The sequence below is a fragment of the Antechinus flavipes genome, chromosome 2 (assembly GCF_016432865.1).
Source record: "Antechinus flavipes isolate AdamAnt ecotype Samford, QLD, Australia chromosome 2, AdamAnt_v2, whole genome shotgun sequence".
NCBI lineage: Eukaryota > Metazoa > Chordata > Mammalia > Dasyuromorphia > Dasyuridae > Antechinus > Antechinus flavipes.
The window spans coordinates 453181718-453203926 of record NC_067399.1 but is presented as its reverse complement, the minus strand read 5'-3'; the positions used below and the strand labels follow the sequence as shown (position 1 = coordinate 453203926).

At 45.8% G+C, this 22209-nt stretch overlaps 1 protein-coding gene across 3 annotated transcripts in view; it reads right to left on the bottom strand.

Moving 5' to 3' along the window:
- Positions 1 to 1218: 1218 nt before the first annotated feature.
- FAM110A (family with sequence similarity 110 member A) overlaps positions 1219 to 22209 on the bottom strand; it is a 59013-nt gene continuing 38022 nt past the window's right edge. Inside the window, exons 1-2 of one of the 3 annotated variants that reach the window (XM_051979499.1) lie at positions 18012 to 18308; positions 1219 to 3473 (exon numbers count right to left, since the gene is read on the bottom strand). In XM_051979499.1, coding sequence (XP_051835459.1) covers positions 2274 to 3302 — 1029 coding nt within the window. In that variant the 5' untranslated portion in view covers positions 3303 to 3473; positions 18012 to 18308 and the 3' untranslated portion in view covers positions 1219 to 2273. Of the gene's footprint in view, positions 3474 to 7629; positions 7878 to 18011; positions 18309 to 22209 lie in introns of those variants that run through there. The other 2 variants (XM_051979501.1, XM_051979500.1) reach the window with 2 other exon arrangements.

The window sequence follows — 22209 nt, the reverse complement described above, 5'->3', positions numbered from 1 at the left end:
TCCCAGCTGCCCTCTTCCCGAGGCATCGAAACCAACGGCCACAGCTGTAATCTCCGATTCTTCATTCTTTGGACTGCCTTCCTCCAGTCCCTCATCACTACTTTAGTGGCACCTTAAAGCTCTAAAACTGGATGAGGTTTTAGAAACCCTACAATCCAACCCCCAAAATTTGCTAAAGAGGAAACAAAGCTGGAGACTAGAAAGAACTTGCCCTAATTTCCACAGTAACTTCCTAGGATCCTAGATTCAGAGTTGGAAGGGATTTTGGGAGCCATTTAATCCAATCCTTTGCATTTTACAGAGGAAACTGAAGCACACAGAGAAAAGTGATTTTCAACAAGCTGGGCCAGCAGTATCAGAGCCAGGATAGGAACCCAGGTGCTCTGACTACAAATTCACCTCTCTCAGGATCAGGAAGATTTCCTGACTTCCTATTCAGTGTGGTCTGCAAGTCTGTCTGTCCCTCTCCGCCCCCTACCTGCCTCTTTTCCTATCTTTCTTTTCTCTCTCCCTCAGACCCTTCCTCCTCTTGTGATTTGGAATAGGAAGTAAAGAAGAAAGTGGACTGTGATGAGAACAGGGTGCTCTAAGAAGGAGCCTTAGAGATTACCTTAGTGTTCACAAAAGCCCAAGAGCTTCATGGATAAATTTCAGGACATGTCAATGTGGATGGGAAAAAAAAAAAAAAAAACCTTTATATTCACTAACCTTTGATTTCCTTTGCAATTCTTTGTATTTTTTTTTTTTATGTATTTAAAAACCTGTTTCTGAGAAGTAGTCCGGAATTCTCTCCAGTCTATATTCTTGTTCTGACAGTCTCCATTCTGCCAAAAGGGGCCATGATACAAAAATGGTTGAGTCCTTAATCTAATGCCACTCTTTTTTACAGATGAAGAAATATGAGCATCAGAAAAGGGCAATGACTTGCACAAAGTCGCACAAGCAATAAAGAAGCAAGGCCAAGATTCAGATTCATATCCTCTGTAATTTCAAACCCAGTATTCTTTCTGCCTTTTTTTCCTACTTTTTCCCAGGCTGGGCTGGACTAGGCCTGAGGAAGACTCTGCCCTCCAAACTCTCATCTTATCTAGGGAAGAGTTAATAATTACAGAGGCCTTCAAAGCTTCAGTTTGTCCCCTTTCCCCTTCCCCCACTCCCCAGAACTGGGCCCAAACCTTAAAAACAGGAAACCGACATCAACATTTTCAGAACGAAACCTTTTTGTCCAAAGCAAAACCACATAGGTTTATTAACAAAGAAACTCCAAAGAAGGACAACAGAGGTCCAGCTAGTGACATGGTGAAACTGAGTTCTCACAGCTCAAGAGAAGGGAAACCAAAAGTCCAGTTTCTTGAGGAATCTGCCCAGCAGAAACAAGGTAGTATCTGACTATGAATTGGCTATCCCCCTGCCAACTCCCCTTGCTCCCATTACACACACATACACCAAACACCACTGTTCTCACAAACACACACACATTCTCTCTTCAAGGGAAGATGCTGGGGGCACCAGAACAGGAACCCTAGAACATACTAGAGTTTAAGCCCTAACAAGGCATAGGGGGGATGGGACACGAGGCGAGTAGGGGAATACTGATCACATCCAGCCTTTGGAGGCCAGACTGGTAGCCATGCTGGTACCCCGAGCTCCAAATACACTCCCTTGCTGGGAAGGCTGGCTGCCCTACTTCCCACCCTCTCAGGGGCAGCTGCCAAGCCGAGCTTATGCTGGGAAGGCCCTGGGAGGAACTGGGACAAGCTGGGGGTGGGGGAGAAGGCTGAGAGGGTCTCGCCTTCCATGAGGACCTCACACCACATATTCACACATTTCACACCTTTGATTTCTTCCCTCCTCTCATTCAAATCTTCTATCAATCAATGGAAAGAATGAGCAACACAGGACTTCACATGGGCCCAGGACACCACAGGTTGGTTCTCTCTTTGCCACCCAAATCACTACTGGCTTCCTGCTCCACCCCACCCCCCACCCCCCACCAACACTTTCTGCATTTGACAAAGGGTCTGCTTCCCACAAAGTTTACTGAGAGTCTAAGGAAGCCACATCTCCGTTGAAGATACTGGCCTCATGGAACCCAACATGCAAACATTTCTCCTGAGGTTCCTGGCCCGCCAATCTCTGGCTGGATCTCCATCAAAATGTCCAATGACAGCGCTGGAGCCGGGGGGACAGAGCGCACTTCTCTCCACCGCAGGTGCCCCCCTCCCCGGAGGGGCCCGGAGCACAAAGCCTCAGGAGCACAAAGCCAGGGACCCTTAAACATTGGAACTTCTCTGCGCTGCCTCGCGAGCCTGCCGCAGCCCGTACAGCCACTTAATGACGCGGGCATTGCGCTCGATGACAGAGACGCCGTACGGGGCTCGCTCTCTGGCCCTGTCCTCAGCTGTGGCCTCGCTGCGCTGGGACTGAGTGCCCTCTGAGCTGCTGGTGCTGACGCTGTGGAATTTCACCGAGACTATGTCCGAGCTGGCCCTGGCGAAGTGCTCCACGCCCAAGCCACGCGCTTCCTCGGGGTCCAGGCCACAGTAGTTAAAGAAGCGTTCGAGGTCGGCCGTGGCCCTGGAGAATCGGTCACTCAGGTCTGACTTGGAGCGGTGCAGGTGGGTAAGCCGTCGAGGGCCCTCTTGGGGACTGGGGCCTGGTGAGGTGCCCAGGTTAGAGCAAGGGCTGGCAGGGGAACTGGGAATGGCCCGGACTTGGGGCTCCCCGGAGGGCCGGACATCCACCCTGCGCACTGCTGCTATGCTGGGGGGCCGCAGAGGAGTAGAGAGGGAACCCTCAGGGGCAGGACTCATTCGCTTCCCATCTCCTAGGGACATCCGACCCAGGCCAGGCGAGGGCCCTGCCTTCCACTTGCGTTCTGGAGGAGGGCCATCAGGCAGGGGCGCAGGGCTATCACAGAGATTAATGAGATTGCTGAGGACCTCCATGTTGAGGGAGGCCCGAGCCCCACAAGCCTCTGCCCGGCGGCTGCCTGCAGCCGGGGATCGGCGATTGGGTGTCAACATTGCTCGACGAACTCCAGGGCTAAAGAGGGGCTGCTTCAGGAGGAGGGGCTTTATAGGCTCCTGGCGGGTGCTGGCCACCCGCAAGCTCTTCACATACTTGGCCTTGTCCGCCTCCAGCCTCTCCACAGCACTCGGTTTGCGGACGTTGCCTTCGCCCTGGCGTCGGAAGTAACCGGGCCCCTTGGTGAGGATGCGGAAGGGCATGCTGGAGGTGCAGGGGGGGCCGGGGGCCACCTCCTTCAGACTCCCTGCTGTGGGCAAGGTCTCCACGGGCATGACTGTCGGCTTTGGCCACTAAGGCGCCCCAGGCAATCTGTGGGGGCTGGAGATGAACTCAGGCAGCAAGCAGGGAGCAATCACATACCCTGGGCTGAGCACTGGAGGGAGATGCAGCAACAGCTGGGTGCCCGTGGGCTCCTGAGTCTGCCGGCGAAAACGCCCAGTCCACTACAAGAAAAGAAGGGGCAGGTTGTGAGGCAAAGCTTCTGTCAGTGACTGAGACCAGCCCAGACAAAGGCACAAAGGTACAGCAAAGGAGCCAGCATCCAGCTCTTCTGGTCACCCGGCTCCCCCTCTCCATCCACCAACACTCCCAGCCTGCTGCAGAGCTGAACTGAACCAATCCCGCCAGCTCCCTTCCCTATTTCAAGGCTCCAGGCCCCACCCCTAGCTGGATTCACCTCTCACCCAGCAACCAATCAGTACGCAGAAAGGAGTTTCAAATCCAGCCCCAAGACCTGCCCCCTCCACACACATTCTTCCCTCTCCCACTGGACCAAGCAAAGATGAGAAAAGGAGAAAGAAAAGAAAGAGAAGGGGGAGGTAGAAAGATGGAGGAGGGGGAGGGAACAAGGAAAGATGAGGGACAGATGGAAGAGATGGGGGAGGGTAGACAGGAGAACAAAAAATCGAAGAAGAGATTGGAGAAGATAGAGGGAAAGAGAGATGGGGAGAGATGAACAAAGTGGACAATGAAACTGAGGAGATAGGAAAGAAGCAAAGAGGGGAAAGAGGTAAGAGGAGGAAGATGAGGGAAGAAAAAAGGAGAGGGAGATGAAAGAGTAGAGGGGGATGATGAAGAGACAGAGAAAAGATGGAGAGAGAGAGAGAAGAAACTAGAGAAAAGACTGGATGAGAGAAGAGACAAATAAGGAAGCCATAAGGTAAAAGAAAGAGACAAAGGGAAGAAAGGAAAGGGATGGGAGTGTGAGGGAAGGCAGAGTAAGGAAAAAAGAATAACAAGAAACGGACAAGGTGAGGGAGAAAGGGAAGAAAAAGAATAAAACTTCAGAGAATTAAGTGGAAGTCAACAAATTCCATTGCCTTGTTCCATTCCCCATATCCCCCTGCCAGGAGGCAGCCAGGCAGTGCCCTGCTACAGGGACTAGCCCTGCTTATAACACTAATAACCAGTTTTACTGTGGGTAAATCCATCCACCTTTCTGGGCCTCAGTTTCCTCTTCTGTTACAATGTATTGTCCTTAGCACTATACGATCTGGGACTTTGCCAGAAACAGTCCTGGCACTTCTTGGTCTTGCCAAATGAAAGGGATGCAGTGTATGGATATTGGGGGTTCAAGGTTTCCTTCCTATTAGATCACAGAATTCAAAGCCAGGGAGGATTTTGGATACCATTTAATCTAACCAACCTCCTTATTTTACAAATGAAGAAACTAAATCTCAGAGGGTTTAATTTGGCAGGTCCAAGGTATCAAAGCTAGAAGATGGATCTGATTCAATTCGAGAGATAGTACAGTTACGGATAGAGAACCTGCCTGGAAGACCCAAGTCCAGCTTTTGCCACATGCTGACTATCTGACCCTGGACAAATAACTATTAATCTTTCAGTGTACCAGATAGCTCCAGGTATTATTCTAAGTTGCAGAGAGCCATCAGAATGGGTAAAGAATGGGTAAAGAAGTTCTCTCTAGGAGCTCATTTTACATGGCCAGCCCCAATCCCCTCAAAGCAAGTTCCTAGGGCCCCTGATCCAAGTTCTCTGCTTCGAAAGCCAGAGAGATAAGGGAAAGCTCAGAGTCTGTCACCCTTTCCTTAGCCTGTCCTCTCACCACCACTTAGATTCAATTGAGACAAGCACAATCCCTCCCCCGCTGCATCTAGTCAACATGTACACACACAATCCTACTCCAACACCAATGGAGGAGGGAGGATAGGAACAGGCAAAGGATCCAGCTCCCCTCCCTCCCAACAGCAGCACCAGTCAATGGTCTCCCAAGTCCCCAGTGCAAAGCTTTTCCATTTCTCCCTTCCTCCCCACCCCCAACCCCAGAGTGCTCAGAGATGGCTGCCTAGGGTGCGCAAGCGTATGTGTGTATTGGGGAGTGGGAGGAAAGAGGCCTTGGCCTCCACAGACCTAGGCCTAAAGGATTAACAGTAGAAGCATTTTTCCGCTGTCTATCATGTAATGTCTTGTCTTTTCCATTCTCCAACACCAAGCACATAGTAGGCACTTAATAAATGCTTGAGATGAATGAAGCAAGGGAATAGGAGACCCTGAGGCTGAGAGAGAGGACCATCAGCTTAAGAACAAGGGGGAGCACGGGAAGAGTAAGTTGGAGGGGCCCAAAATGAATGTTTCTATCAATTTTCTTTCTAAAAGGGCAGAAGACCACTCACTACTCAGGATGAGAAATAGGAGGGACCTGAACTCCAAGACACACTGCTTGGGCACTATCTGAGCCCTTAATCAGATCCTAGTGTTGTGCCCTTTTAATGTTATTACTGTGTATTCACTTACCTATGCCTATGATGCAAACCCCTCACCCCCATTCTAGTATAATATAAAGTCCTAGGGGGGCAAGAGGGGGGCAGGGACTGGTTTTTCCTTTCCTTCTTTTTTTTTGGGGGGGGGGGTGGGGTAGGGGTGGGGAGTCTCTGTATCCCCAGGGGTTAGGGCAGCTAAGTGACAGATAGTTCATAGCAGGTGCTTAATAAACACTGATCAAATTGAACTAGACATAGGCTAGGCAGCTCAAAGTCCTCTTCCCCTCCTGATAGCTCCATCCCTCTGGCTAAGTGACCTGCCACAAGTAATGTGCCTTCGTCCCCATACTCCTTCCCTTCTTCCCTACCTCCTCCTGCCCTGGGAGCTCACACAGGTCCCTCCCAGAGCTGGCTGGTGGAGGAGAGGCCCGCAAACCAGTCAGACTCGTTGCCGGCAAGAGCTCACTCCCTGGGAAGGAGGTCACAGATGCCAAGGGCCGCAGCACTCCACCCCCTGCAGATGGGCCAGCTGAATTCCCATAATTCTGCTGTCCTCACAAATCCCTCATTTTCATCGGAGAGAATGATCTCAGGGATCCAAGCCCAGGGAACATGGAAGGGAACTGTACTTTAGCCCAAAAGAATGGGGACAGTAAAGAAGCAAACACCCCTGGCTACAAGCTCCCTCAACAGGTGCCTATGTGGGGAAAGCCACTGGGAAAAACCTTACCTTGAGCTTGAACTCAAGAAGTCTCTTGGCTAATAGGCACAAAAATGGACCTCTGATCCTCCCTCAAGCTTCTAAAACATCAGTTCTCTAAGCATGTGATTAGATAGCATAAAGAATTTGTCCCATTTTACAGACAAGGAAACTGAAGCTCTAAAAAGTAGGAGATATGAATCCCCTAAGAAGCAGGGAGGGCACTATAAGGGAACTCTAGAATGGAAGTCACAACCTGGATCGGAACTTTGTCTCTGCCACTACTGGATGAATGGTTCTGAGCAAGCATCTGGGCTTCAGTTTCCTGATCTACCAAATGGAGGATTTAGAGGATTTCTAAGGTCCCCTTCATGTCTCAACCCCATGATTCTAAGTGTCAAAGTTCACAGCGAGGGAATGTGTTCAGGATTTGTCTCCATGCCCTGCCCCAGCCCAGCCCCAAAGTCTAGCCAACAGCTAAGTGTGACGGGTTTTCAAATGATGCGCCCAAATCTGCTGGCACAGCCCCAAGATGTGACTCAGAGCAGGCAGGATGAATGGTAGATCAGGCAAGGGGAATCTCAGAACCCCTTCTGTAGATGCCCTCTATTCCCTACCCAGAGCAGCTCTCAGCCAGTTTGTCTCTCCCTAAAAGGCCCTGGAGCAGCCCAAGGGGTTCTGGGAGCCAGGACCAAGACAGTCTTGGGCTATGTGCTATAGAGGCTCACTCTAGGGAGCCGGAGCCTCCTGCTGAGACGGTTTCACTCTTTTGTCCCAGTCGCTGGGACCAGCAAAATTAACAAAAGCCTCCTGGTGCAGGTCCTGACCAGCTCCTACTACCCACAACCCAGCCTTCTCTCCTCTGTACACACACACACACACACACACACACACACACGCACACGCACACACACGCACACAAATATAAATGGTCTCAGTTTTTTCCTCCTTATCCTCTGCCCCAAGTGCAGAATGAAATTGTGCTGGGAGGATGGGGAAAAGGGAAGGAAAAAAGGGGGTCCTGAGGGGTCTCTCCAGTCTCCTGGAGAAATAGTACCAACATAAATAGTCCCCTTCACCCCAAGCCCATCCTTCCAGGGCTCACCTGTGCCTTAAGATTGCATGCTCCTTCCCTCCCCCAGGAGTGCCTGGCATTCTGGGTCTTAGTCAACTACATACCTGTCTGGGCTCTCTCCAGCCCCCTCTGCTCTGAGCTGGCTCCCCTAGAGCTCAGGTAACCCGCCTTTGCGCAACTTCCTGCTGCCGTCCACAGGGGAGCTGAGCTGCCCTAGGCCAAGTGTTACCTGAGAAGGGACCAGGGAACGGGAAGGAGCCCCTGCTCAGACACACAGCCCTGCCACAGAACCCAGAAGACTGAGGGAGGAGCTGAGGCCCGGGTAGCTAGCTGCAAGAGCCTGCAATCAGACGTGACCCAGGTAAGGGGAAGGCCCAACACAGGGCGGAGACCTGAGCACTTAAGATCCCAGCCCCACCTCCAGGAGGTGTGCTCCTGAAGCTCCAACCCACGGGATCCTGAGTTTGGGATGTATGGCCATTTGGAGCACAGAAAGTCAGAGCTGGAGGGAATCACAGAAAGGATCTTAGGGCACAAAGGGCAGCCAGGAGACAGATTCTAGTTCTGGCTCTTATACAGTCTGTCTACAAGACCTTGGACAAATTACTTCCTGTCTGGGCCTCAGTTTACATTTCCATAAAATGGAGAAAATCATACTGTATCACCTAACCCCACAAGACTGTTGGGAGAAAAATACTTTGTAAAATTATACAGATATATAAGCTGTTGTTATACTCAGTAGGTGGGGTTGGAAGAGTAAGTGACCATCTTCCAGGAATACTCGAGAGGAATTCCCCTTTCAAGTAAAAGGTAGAATTAGAGGGTTTCTAAGACCCCTTCCAGCTCTGGAATTCTCAGATCCTGTCTCCCTGGCCTAAACCACAGCCTGCTGATACAGACAGGAGTCCCCATCCTCTTTCAAGAGGGCAAAAGTTGTTGCACTGTGTTAATTTTGTAGCCCAGTGGTTTAGCACAGTACCTAACACAGTAGGCAGTTAATAAATGCTTGTCAACTGGTTGGTTGATGCAGATTCCCTCCCCTCCCCCCAGCTCCGCCCAGCCAAACACACATGGTTGTGCTTTGCAAAACTAAGCTGGTCCTCTCTCTGCTTCAGCCTGGCCAGGGGAGAGAAGGGAAGCCAGGGATGAGGGAGACAGGGAAGGTATGCAGGCTGATCGGCCAACAAACAACTCCTACTGTTATGATACCTTAATATATATTATTGCTATTGTTTTCCTCCCTCCTCCTCCTTTCCATATTAACCTAAGGTTAATAAAAGTGGAGTTGATATAAGTCCATTTTACAAAATGTAAAGGGCAAAGGGAATTGTCCAGGGTTACACAGTAAGTCAATGGTAGAGTTGTGACTCAAATCCAGGTCTGATTTACAAAACTAGTGTTTTTTCAAATAATTCCCAACAGAGCAGAGCCAGGCCTATGAATCCGAAACTTCCAGGACCATCTCCTCCCTTCTCTTCTATTTTCTCTCTTGCCAAGCATAAGTTTGTTCTTGGGAGAATAATGGAGCATGATGGGCCAGAAAGGAACCCAATCCCCTATGCTTATCCCTAAGGGCCAGACCCTAGACCAGTTACCCAGGAAAAGAGGGGAGAGGAAGGTGACTCAGCATGTCTCTCCCCCCCCAAACTATGAGTCAACCTTGAAACTGATCACCAAGCTGCCCACCCACCCCCGAGGCACGGATGGGGTCACCCTGGAACCTGAGCTGCCGGGTTTTTCCAGCCCAAGATCTTCAGAGGAAATTGATCCCTATCTTCCCTCCTCACCCATCACATGCTGGGTGAAGCAGTTCACATGCTGGCAGAAGCAGGGAGGGCACTGTAATGGACAAACATGGATCTGGCATTGAGAAGTCTTGAGTGCTCCTGGGTCTCAAACACAAACGGCATAATCTGGGGTAAATCACTTCATCCCTGTTGAGACTCTATCCTCTGTAAAATGGGAATAATGGTACTTGTGTTCCTTCCTTCTCAGGATTCTTGTGAAAGTCTGAGGGCCTGAAAGTACTTAAAGAAATGGGATGCCCAGGCAGGGGCAGTCTGGCACGGACACCAAGGAATAGCTAGGGGATGGCCAAGTCGGGGTCTTTCTCCTAGATACCAATTTCCCAGCATGAGCCTCAAACTTAGGGACTGGCCACTGATCAAAATCTTTAATCAGGAATTGTAGAGGAGAGAGGAACCTTGGAGTCATCAAGAGCATCCAACCCTTTCATGTTTCAGGTGATGAAGCTGAGACTTGCCCAAGACCACCTAGGCTATATATAAACGAGCAGGATTCAAAGCCAAGTCCTCTGATTTCACATCCAGTCTTCTCTTGACTTTTCTCTTGACTTTACCCGGTTTTTTAAAATAGGTTTTTATTTACAGTCTGTACCATCCCCAGGAGAATGAATTCCATTTGTTTTTGTCCCTAAGATAAAGTGGAATCCTTTTAGTACAAAGATTTTAAGTGGAAAGAATTTCCTCAGCGGTGAAATAGGATAGTAATATTTGTGGTACAATGGATTATATTAGATAATTTCTGAGGTCCTTCTAGCTCTAAATCTAAAATCATAGGGCCGCTCTCAGGTCCTCGATAAAGTGCTTTGCAAATCCTGATGCATTGTATTAGTGTCAGCAGATACTATTCTCCTTTCCCAATAAAATGAAGGAAAGTGCACTCAATAGTGTCCAAGGTCCCTTCCAGCACCACATGCTTCCTTCTAAGGTTCTTCTAACCTTTTGAAGTATTTCCTGAAGTACAACTACCTGCCTAGTGCTGTGCTGTTGAAATATAAAGATATTTATCTTTAAGATGGGTTCCTGGTTTTCAGGAGCTCTAATTATATGAACAAGAACCATTTACATCAAATATTGGATAGCAGGACACAGAAGGTGATGTCCCATTGTATCCAGAGTACCTTTGGACTTTGCTTCCAGTGGGCAAACATTTACTGAGCACCTACTCTGGGCAAGGGATGAAAGCATGGGTAAAAAAAGACAGGGTCTAAGAGAAGAGAAAAATTACATACAAGAAGAGTTCAGTAACAAGGCCAGGTTATCTAGATTTAATATTCTATGAACCAGAAAAATAGCCAGTTATCCCTCTTATTCAATAAACTCCAGGGACTCCCTATCATCTCCAGAATCCACTGGATTTGTAAAGCCTTTTTTAACCTGGTTCCTTCCCACTTGTCCAGTTTTCTTCCTGCTGATTCCCCTCCAGGTACAATCCAGTGACTGTCTCCTTGCTGTTCCTAGCACAAGACACACTATCTCCTGATTACAAGAACATGTCCTTACTGTTCCTGGAATTGTTCCCCCAATCAGCTTCCCCAGTTTCCTTTGTTCAACAAAAAGCCATTCCCAGTCTCCCTTAATCTTCATGCTTTCTTCTGAGACCAACCTCACCAATCTTGTCTATAGCTTGTTTGTACACTGATATTTGTATGTTGCTACTTCCATTAGACTGTAAACTTCTCAAGAGCAGGGACTGTTGGCCTTTTTTTGAATTCCTGGAGCTTAGCACAGTAACTGGCACAAACTGTTTAATAAATGATAACTGATGGAATGCCTGGCTCTAGAAGCTCAGGGAAGAGCTCAACCCCTGAGCAGAGTTTTAAGCTAGACCCTGAAGAACTGAAAGAATTAGATAGAAGGAAAGACAGGAAGACAGTCAGGGGATCATAGAATCTAAGTTAAAAGGAATACAAGAAACCTTCTGATCCAATCCTCTTCTTTCACAGATATGGAAACTGAGGTCCAGAGAAGTTAAAAGATGTGTGCTCTATATGAACAAGGTCACACAGTAATAATGGACAAGGGAAAGAATCGCCTGCATTCTGAGGACTAGCAGACCCAACTGGCTGGGGCAAAGGTGCATGCTGCAGAACAGTAGAAAAAGACTGTTACGGTAGCTTGGGGTCCAAACTTAGAGGTTATCAAATGTCACGCTGAAGACTGGGAATCAACCTAAGGGGTATATTTGAGAATTATGTCTTTCAAGATTCAACATGTATTTCTTAATTCTGCTTTCCTGGGATTGAGAAAGCCCTAGAATGGACATCAAGAAACCTAGATCTTCATCATTTCTCCATCACTCACTCACTTGGGTAATCCTGGGAAAATCAGCTCTCCTCTACAGCCTTTAGTGTCCTTCCCCATCAAAAAATGTTGAGCTTAGCTGGCCTGGGCATGGGAGATGAGGTCCACAGATCACCTGCCATCCTCTTGCCCAACTGTTAAGAGAACCTTCATATGGCAGACAAGGATACTAAGGCAGTCTCAACACCAGAACTCTAACCCAGATCACCTGATTCCTAGTCTAATGCCAGCTCTACTGCTATTTTTTCCCCTTGGGAGGGGACTGAGGGAGGGATAAGTTATAATTCTCCAGTAGAAGAGTTTCCTTCTAGGCAAATGGATGACACACTGATGATATACTTAAAATCAAAACAGTCTAGAGCATTCTACAAGTGGCTCCACCCTCCAAGGTTCTTTCTCTGCTCCCAGTCCCCTTCCTTAGCTGGGGAAACTAGCTTATGCCCTTGGCCTGGGTGAAGCCCCCATTCCTGTCCTGTCTCTCCTCCTCTCCTGAGCCCTGTCCCTCACAGTTCCATGCATTTAGATCAACAGTGTAGTGCTAAGGAAGAATCCCTAGCCTGGTGTCAGAAGATCTGAGTTTGAGTGAATCCTAACTCTGTTACTGACTTACTATGTGACTTTCCCTTTTTGAGTCTCAAGTCTATGAAGCAATTGTCCTACAATGAGATAGGGTCTGAGATGCCTTCAACTCTAATGGGCTGCAATTATAGACAGAGAAATAGAATGGAAAGTACCCAAGAGCTGATTAAGGAAGGTTGGAATCCTAGTTCTAATACCTGTCACCTAACATCTGAGTTTCAGTTTCCTCACTTATTTAAAAAAGAAAAAAGGGTTTCTTTGGACATAGGGCTGAAAAGGCCCTTTGAGGCCATCTAGTCCAACCCCTTTATTAGGACTCTAAGGGCCCAGAAAAAGAAACTGATAGGCCCAAGCTCACATCAGTATTAGCTACTGAGTCTGAATACCAAACTGGACTCTGTCTCTGATATTGATTCCAGTGTTCTTTCTACAACTTTTTTTTTAATTTATTGTACTAAATACAAAATAAGAAAAAAACTAGAAAAAAGAAAGACAGAAAAGGAAAATAAAAGAAACAAAACAGAATGTTGTCATGTGTCCAGAAGAACATCAGGAAGAATTTGAAACGTCTAACAATAAATTTCCATTTGAAGAAAGCATTTACAATAATAGAAAAAATTATATTCATGAATGTCCATCTTTTCTTTATTTCCTTGTAGGTTGTTCTTTTGTTCTCTGCTCTTTCTTTTGAGCCTTTTGAAACCTTATATCTAAATTTTCGGCATCATAGTATCACCCAGGGCTTACAGGAAGCCTGGACAAGACATTTAAACTCTTATTTGCCTTCTGCAGCTACACAGGACTAGTTTAGCAATAAATAAAAAGGCATTATTACAATGTGCCCAAGTACTTTACTAAAATTCTGCGGATATAAAGACAAAAGCTGCATAATCTCTGCCTTCTCTGCTTACTAATTCATACCTAACCTTTTTCCTAATAACTAGTAGAACATGAGGCCTGGAATCAGGTCAAATCCAAACTCAGATATTTACCAGCTGTATGATGGGAAAGGCACAAGGCACTTAAATTAGCTTTCCTCAGTTTCTTCAACCATAAAATGAAGGGTATTAATAGCACCCAATTCACAGGATTTTTGTGAGGATCAAATGAGGTAACATATGTAAAGCACTTTATAAACCTTAAAGAGCTATGTAAATGCTAAATAGTATTACTATCAAAATGGGAATTATCATCCTATGACTTCTAAACACAAGAGGCTCCTTCTGCAGCATTACTAATGAATCTGCCATGAAAAATGAGTATTCTTGCCCTCCAACCCTCATTGTACCCAAAGGCACCCTCATCATCAAGCCAGCTGACTAGAACAATCTATACCCTCCCTGAAGTATGGCACTTGGGTTTTATCCACAATGAGAGGAAGCAAGCCCCAGAGCCCTTTCTCAATTAGCCATCTGAGCACAGCCCTTTGCCTCCTGTTCTAAAACTGTCCCTGAGACCAGTTTTGGCTTAACCGTTTTGTGGAAAATATACTTAGAAGGAAGTAGAATAAAAAGGGAGGAGATGCATACTGTGTTGGTTGGGAAGGGTCTGCTGTCAAAACAATGTGTAATAAATATATCAGTTGTTGCATAGGATTTTGTTTTGTTTAAAGTCCTGAGTTTTTTCAAGTCCTGGGTGGGGCATTTGGGGCTTTTTATAATCAAGACAGTCTTCCTCCTACCTAACTCTTCCTACCAGTTGCTGTTTCCTTTTTCAGTTAAGGTTAACCCAGTCCTCACTAGGGAAGAATCAAGGCCAGACAGTGTTTTCCCTTCCTCTTGCCCTCTCCCTTCTCTAGGACTCAACAGAGTCCTGCTGCCCATGAAGCCTGGGAAGGAAAGGAGCTGGCAAGTTCATATCAATTTCAAGCCAGCTGTTGCCTCACTAAAATGGCCCCAAACCCAACAGCCCCTCAGGCACCATTCCAGAGCTGGCTGGCCCCAGTAGTATTTCTGGAGCCTCACCTGATCCCCCTGTGCATGTTCCAGCCTGAGAAGGCAGGACCACAACCTGGCATGGTCCATCACAGCTGACTTGTTTTATGTGTCCCTAAAAGGCAGAGATAAAATCAAGGAGGAATCTGGAATAATCTAAGTTACAAAGAGACAAATTTTGGTTCAATGTAAGGCGAAACTTCTTAAAAAACAGAACTACCCCTCAATGGAATGGAACCCATATGAAGAAGTGAGCTTCCCATCACTGACAGAAATCAGACAGGGCAGCTACTTGCTAAGAATATTTTAGAAGAGTTAGTGTAGTGAATTGAAAAAAAGCTAGGAAGTGAACAGAACCAAGAAATCATTATCTTCAGTAAAAGCAATATTGTATGATAATCAACTATGAATGACTTAACTATTTTAAGCCATACAATGACCCAAGACAATTCTGAAGGATTTAGGATGAAAAAACATTATCCACCTCCAGAGAAAGAACTGTCAAGAATCTGAATGCAGATTGAAGGATACTTTTTTTTTTACTTTATTTTTCATGATTTTTTTTTCTTTTGAGGTCTGTGTTCTCTTTTGTAACTTGGCTAATGTGGAAACATGTTTTACATGACTACACATATATAATCTATATCAAAGTGCTTACCTTCTCAAGGAGGGAAGAGGGGAAGGAAGAAATATTAAAAAATGAATGTTAAAAATGTTTTTACAAGTAACTGAGAAAAAAAATAAAATAAAAATATTATTTTTTAAAAAAAGGAAATAAGCTGGATTTGGAATTAAGGACCCAAGATTCAAATTCTAGCACTTCCACTTTTCAACTTGTTCTACAGTGGGCAAGTCAATTCCCTTTCAATTTATTCTAAAGCACCTTGGCTATTTCCATTGCTATTAGCACACCCTACTCTGTATGACTGATACTTATCCCAGTACCACCTGACCCCAGGAGTCTGTTAGCTTTCTGAGGCAGCAAGGTTTGTATTCTCTTCATTCTTCTATCCATAGAGTTCAGCACCCTGCCTTGTGCCTGACAGGCACTTAATAAAGAAATGCCAAATATAATTTAAAAGAATCTTAGTATAATCCTACATTAGGATACTGGAGAGAACTTGAAACTCACCTAGTCCAACTCTTACTTAGATTAAGAATCCCTTCCACTGCATCCTGGCTGCTTGAATATTTCAGCGATTATCTCTTAACTGACAATTCCAGTGATCTTTCCTCAGTTATTCCTCTTTACCTCTTGGTAGCATTTAATACTGTATCTACACCCTTAGCTTCACTCTTGGCCTGGAATCAAGAAAAGACATTAGTTCAAATCTGGCCTCAGACACTTATTAGCTGTGTCACCCTGGGCAAATAACTTACCATCTATGCCTTAATTTCCTCATCTGAAAAATAAGCTAGAGAAGGAAATGGCAAACCGCTCCACTCTCTCTGCCAAAAAAAGTCAGAAACAACTACATTTTCCTCCTGGATGCTCTTTTCTTCCTTGGCTACTGTGACAGCTATCTCTTGGTTCTCCTCTTACCTCTATAACTGCTTTTTCTCAGTCTCCTTTGTTACAATATCCTCTTCCTTTTGCTTGCTTTATGTTTAGGATTCCATCCTCTCTTTTTTAATCTACTCTCTTCTCTGTTGATCTCATTAACTACCTTCACTCAATCACCTCAATTCACTTTAGCTCAATCTATATACATCCAGCCCTCACTTCAGCCTTGTTACCAACTTCCACCTCCACCCGAGATATCTAAAACAGCATGTCCAAAACCCATCTTCCACCTTGCTGAAAGGTGTCATTTGCTTGTTTTTTAAAGTCCTGCATAACCTGATCCCTTTCCAACTCTCCAGTCTTCTTAGCCCTTCCTCCCCATCTCCATATATCTTTGATCTAGTGACACTGGCATCCGTGCTGTTCCTAACACAAGACACAGCAGCCCACAACTACGATCATTTTTATCAGTTTCGCATGCCGGCATCATCTCCCTCGTCATTTCTCCTTCCTGACTTCCTTCGGGTATAAGATAAAATCTCACCCTCAGCAACAAGCCTTTTCCTCCTTACTCTTAGTGCCCTCCCCGGAGGCCTGTTTCCAATTTATCCACCCATAAATTGTGTTTACAGTTATTGACATGTTTCCCCCACTGGACTGTGAGCTCCCTAAGGGTAAGGACCGTTCGTGTTTCCATAGTTTAAACTAATCCCTGGCACATAATAGGTGCTTAATAAATGCTAGTTTGAATGGACTTGATAGCTGATCTTACTACTGCCCATCCTTCCAAGCACCCAACTGCATAACTGAAATCATTCTTGCCTCCTCTACCTTCCCCCAGCTCACATCCAATTAGTTGCCAAGTCCTGCTGAAATCCTATCTCCACTGCATCTCACACATGTTCTCTACTCACATGGCCTCGACCCTACTTCTACCCTCAGGAACTCTACCTGAAAGGCCACAACTGCCTCCTAATTAATCTAACTCCCAAGTCTTCCTTCTGCACTTCCATTTCCCACAAAACTGCCAGATTCCTATTCTTAGGAAAAAGTCATCAGCTCCCTCCTCAAAACAATCGTCTCTCAGCGCCTCCAGGATAAAATGCCAAATGCTTAGCCAGGTATTGTGAAGCCATTCCCATCTCCATCTTCCCTTCCGGTCTTGGGTCACACCAGTCCCTCAAACGGGCTTGCTGGCTGCTTCCCCCAGGGACACTCCTCCTCCCGTTGGGGGGCTTTGTACAAGCAGCAGGGAACAGCCTCTTCAGCCCGGCCTGGCTCCGAAGCCCAGCCTCCCGCGGAAGGCCTTTCCTGACCCCTTCGGCTATCAGCACTCTCCCTTCTGAACTTTGTATTTAGGGTCGGGCTCCGGGGCTGTCCTCCCAGCAGAATGTAAATTCCTTGAATGCAGAGATTGATTCATTGCTATCTCTTTGTCCCCAGCGTCCTAATACATAGCCATAAAAGTACCTCGAGCATAATTACAGATAATAATAACGCTGGCTAACACTTATATACGCTTACTATATGCCAGGCATTGTGCTACACTACTTGCAATTACCATATCATTTGATGCTCACAATAATTCTGGGAGCTGGCTGCTATGATCATCCCCATTTGACAAAGGAGAAAACTGAGGCAAACAGCGGGCTGATAACTTGCCCAAGGTCATTCAGCTAGGAAGTGTGAAGTCACGTTCGAACTCGGGTTTTCCAGAGGGCAGGGTCAGCAATCTATCCGCCGTACCCCCCAACGACGCCCACCTAACAGCCATTTCGTAACTGTGCGTAGTTTGAAGGCTGCCCAATTTCTTTCCCTGCTGGGCAACTGCAAACATTAGGGATCGCGTCCTTATAAAGAACCAAAATTGGTTTCCTGGAACCTGATCAGGCTAGCTCCATCACCACAACGCCAAGAGGAAGAAAGGAAGCCTCTGGCCGGCTGCACCCTTTCTAGGAATATGGAGATTACCGCTTCCAAGAACCTCTTACAAACTGGGGTGAGGGAAGGGGGCAGCCTCGGAGACCATCCACCTAGTCACGGTTCCTCACTCAAGAGGGAGCACGGACACACCCCCAGGTCAACGGGGCGAAGAGGAGGGGGAAGTGACCGTACTGGGTTGGATCCCTACAGATATCCTATCACACGGGGGCCCTCGGCTTTGGGGAGGCGAGGGATGCTTCGAGATCAGCTGGCCCGACCCCGCCCCACTCCCCGTTTTTAGGGATGAAAGAAGATAAGGGGAGCCTGCCCATTGTCACCGATCAAACAAGAAGCGACAGAGCTGGGAGGCCAAACAGGCCCCACCCCGCGATTCCAACCCTAGCACCTCGAGTTCATTTTGCCCGAGCCCCGACACTCACGTGCCCACCAGCCTAGGGTCCCTAGCGCCGACCTCAGGAGGTTCGGGACGATACCGCCGCTCCCAAAACAGGCACACCGGAACTGCCCCGCCCCTCCTCCCCACGCAGCCCCGAGATCCCAACGGAGACCGGCCGCTCCCAATGCCTGCAAGCCGCAGGCCAGGGGGGAGGAGAGAATGAATCATCTCTTCCCTCCTTCTGAAGGCCGGGGTCTACTTAGTTTCATTTCCCTCTTCATGACTAAAGGCTACTTTGTCCATTTTCTTCGTCCCCTGGATCTCCAAGGACTCTCAAACCGGAAGACAGGAGAAAGGGTTCATTAGTACTCTACTTTCCCCCTTCAGTGCGCAGAATGGTTCACCCCGGATACCCCGATTGGTTCCTGGGTTCCCTTCGAACTCCGCGCTGCCTGAGTTGCTAGGCGACTGTAGGAGAGTCTATGCTTTATGAATGAAGATCGGTTCCCTTGCTCCTGGCCCGGCCTGGCCCACGTCCTAAAGTGCCTCCTCACGTCGGTCCTCTCTCCCTGGGCCCAAAAGCCCTCCATACTCGTGGCGCCCTTCTTTGTCCCTTCTTCACAGGTTATTGGAAGAAGGCTGTTAAACAACTTCACTAACTATCCATTATTAGCATCCCCACCGTCATGTATAGTGTTCAGTCACGTCCGATTCCTCGGGACCCCATTTGGGATTTTCTTTGCAAAGATACTGGAGAGATCTTCCATTTCCTTCTCCAGCTCATTTTACAGATGAAGAAACTGAGGCAAACAGATTTAAGTGACTTAGCCTGAGTCACACGACAGTAAGTGTCTGAGGCCCGGTTTGAGGTCAAGATGAGTCTTCCTGACTTCAGGCCTAGCCTCTCTGCCATCATCATATATAGTAAACATAGATATAATGCTGTGCCCTGCTAGTGCACTTCAGAATTAGTATTTTATTTGGTCTAGCCTTGGGAGGTAGGTGTTATGCCCATTTTACAGTTGAGGAAGCTGTGGCAGACAAATGTTAGGTGACTTAGCCAGGGAAACACAGCTTGTATCTGAAGTGGAATTTGAATTCAGAACTTCCCGATTCCAGGCCCAAGCCCTCTCTCCACCAAATCACCGAGCTGCCTAATCGTGGCCATCACTGCCACTTCAGGCTCTCTCCTAAATGCAGGGATACCAAAAGAGGCAAAAGGCAGAGCTTACAACCTAATGACAATGCAAAGATAAATAAACAAAGCAAGCTACATACAGGATAAAGAGGGAATTATTAACCGAGAGGAAACATTCCAGCAGAAGGTGAGGTTTTAAGAAACCGAGGGAGTTGAGTCTTTGGAATGGAGGAAGGAGAACGGTCCAGGCATGAGTGATAGCCTGAGCAAATGCCCAAAGCTGAGAGATAGAATATCTTGTTTAGGGAACATTAAAGAGGTGTGTCACTGATAAAAAAAAAATGTATTAAATAGTAAGATGAAAAAAGACTGGAAAAACAGAAATGGAACTAGGTTACGAAAGGTTTGAATGTCCAACAAAGCATTTTGTGTCTGCTTCTATGTCATAGGAAATGGAAGTGGCACTTGTTTCTCAAAAAACTTGTCAGTAGACTCTTACTAGGCCTATTCCCCAATGAGATCAAAAGAGAAAGCCCTATGCATCCAAAAATATTTATAGGAGTCCTTTTTATGGTGTCAAAGAACTAAAAACTAAAGGGATCACCTTTTTTGGGTAATAAACTGTGGCATCTGAATATGATGGAATACTATTGTGCTGTAAGTAATTACGAAGGGGACTGTTTCAGAGAACCCTGAGAAAAAATAGAGAGACAACTAGGTAGTAGAGTGGATCGAGTGCTGGATCTAGAATGAAGGAGACCTGAGCTGAAATCTGACATCAGATAGCTTTCATGGGCAAGTCATTTAACCTCTCTTGTCTGTTTCCTCAACTATAAAATAAAGATATTAGTAGCACATACTTCTCAGTATTTTTGTGAGGATAAAATGAGATAATATTTGTATTGAGCACGTAGTACCTGGCACATAGTAGCACTGAATGTTAGTTAATACTGTATTGTATAAATTGATGCAAAAGTGAAGTGAATACAACTAGAAAAAACTTTATACAATAACAATATTGTAAAAAAAAATATTTTGAAAGATACTCTGATCAATTGAATAATTAAACATGATTCCAGAGGACCAGTGATAAAGCTTGCTACCTACCTCCTGAAATAGAGGATGGAATCAACATGTAAAATGAGACACATAGTTTTGGAAATGGCCAATATCAGGTTTTGCTTCACTATGCATATCTTTTGTTGGATGGGTTTAGTTTTTTCTTTCTTCCCCTCCACTTAAGAAAGGGAAGATCAGAGGGAGAAAAAATAAATGCTTGTTAATTTAAAAATAAAATAAAATTTAATTCAAAATACAGAAAAGCCTCGGTTTTATCAACCTAGATATAAGAATATGAGATAGAAGATATATAGATATAAGAAGCAGCATGACAGAGCAGAAAAAACACAGGGCCAAGAGTCAGGGTTTAAATCTTAACTTTTGATAGCCACTAGCTGTGTCACTTGTATGCAACAAGTATGAAAAAGTCGTATCATTACATTTATCTGAGTCTCAATCCCCTTCAGCAAAATGAGGATAATAATAATAGTTAATTCAAAGGATTGTTGGGAGAAGCCAATTAAACATTGTAGGTCAATGGCTTGGCAAAACCTTAACATGCTAAATAAATGGGTTTTTTTCCTCTGTTCTAAGAACCAATCTAGTAAAGTGTGAAAAAACTAGTTCATCCCTAGCATGTTGGCCAAAGCTTGATAACAAACTAATTGAACCCCCTGGACTTCCGTTCGTACATAACCATGACATTTAAAAGCCTTCTAGCTCCCAACCAATTTCTCCAAGTCAAGCAAGCAAACAAATCTTCTCCCTCTGTGAATTCTTCAAGGTCATGTCCAACCTAGCCTATCACAACTCCTATCCTCCCCCTACCTCCAAACTCTTGTAATAGTCTTCCTCCTAATCTCATACTTTTGGAATCTTATCTTTATTAAAGGCTCCACCCATCTTCTTTGTGTAGCCTTCCCTTTTAGGCTGAGCTGAAAATTCTTATCCTCCTCAAAACCTTCCTAGAGCAGTCATCTTCATCTTACCTCTGTCCCCATATAACTTTGTGTTATATGTATAGGTGTACATGTGTTATGTCTCCCATCCAGCCCTTTCCCCAGTAAAATGCTAATTCCCTGAGTAGAGAGGCAATATCAATTTTTATTTTATATCCATAGTAATAAATGCTAGGCCTTGCACAAAACAAATGCTTGTTGGATTGAATCTCTGGGATCTCTCAGCTGTATCTAACCTTTCATATACTTATCAAGTTCTGCTTTGTTTTATTATCATATATATCTTATCCCAAAAGAAACTCTAAGCTCTGGAAAAGCTGGAAACTAGGCCTTAGACAGCTATGTCTCACTGAAATAGCCAGTATAGAACACTGAATATGGTAAGTGCTCTGGGTTGGTAGAATAAATAATATTCCTGTAATGACCTTCTTCATCCCTAACACATAAAGTTCTCTCCCAGTTCCATGGAAAGGTCCTGGTAATGAACCTACCATGGCCCCACTGATATAAAATCCTTTACCTCTTAGTCTGACAGTGTTTTAATAAACTATTTACCATCACTATGCCTCAGTTTCCCTGTCAGCAGAACAAGATAATAACATCCTCTTTCCTACCAGGAGTGGAATACAGCTTTAATTAATGTTTGTGTCTTCATCAAGAGATGAAAGGTCCTAGAAAAAAATAGAGTGTTATTTCTATCCCTGGACTTAACACTTCAAAGCATTCCTCCTTACAACATGCTCAGGAACTGGAGTCTGACCTTGCAAATTCAGAAAGTAACACCCCAAGAGCAAGTGATGCCCCCTGGGCTGCAGAATGTATGAGGGAATAGAAGGAACTCTGAGGTTCTTGAACATGGGGTACTTTGAGCGTTCTAAAATACTGTGCATTCTTAATTTATAGACTACAATGCCCAGAATAGTTTGGTGACACAATTCATTAATCAATCATTGGGTGTCTTAAAAGATTGGGTTAGATCCAATTTCTGCCCTCGATATGCTCAAGTAATCAAACAGACTGCTGTGGAACAAGAATCATACTGTAATTAACTGGATACAAATAAGAAAGAGAGGAGAGAGAAGGAT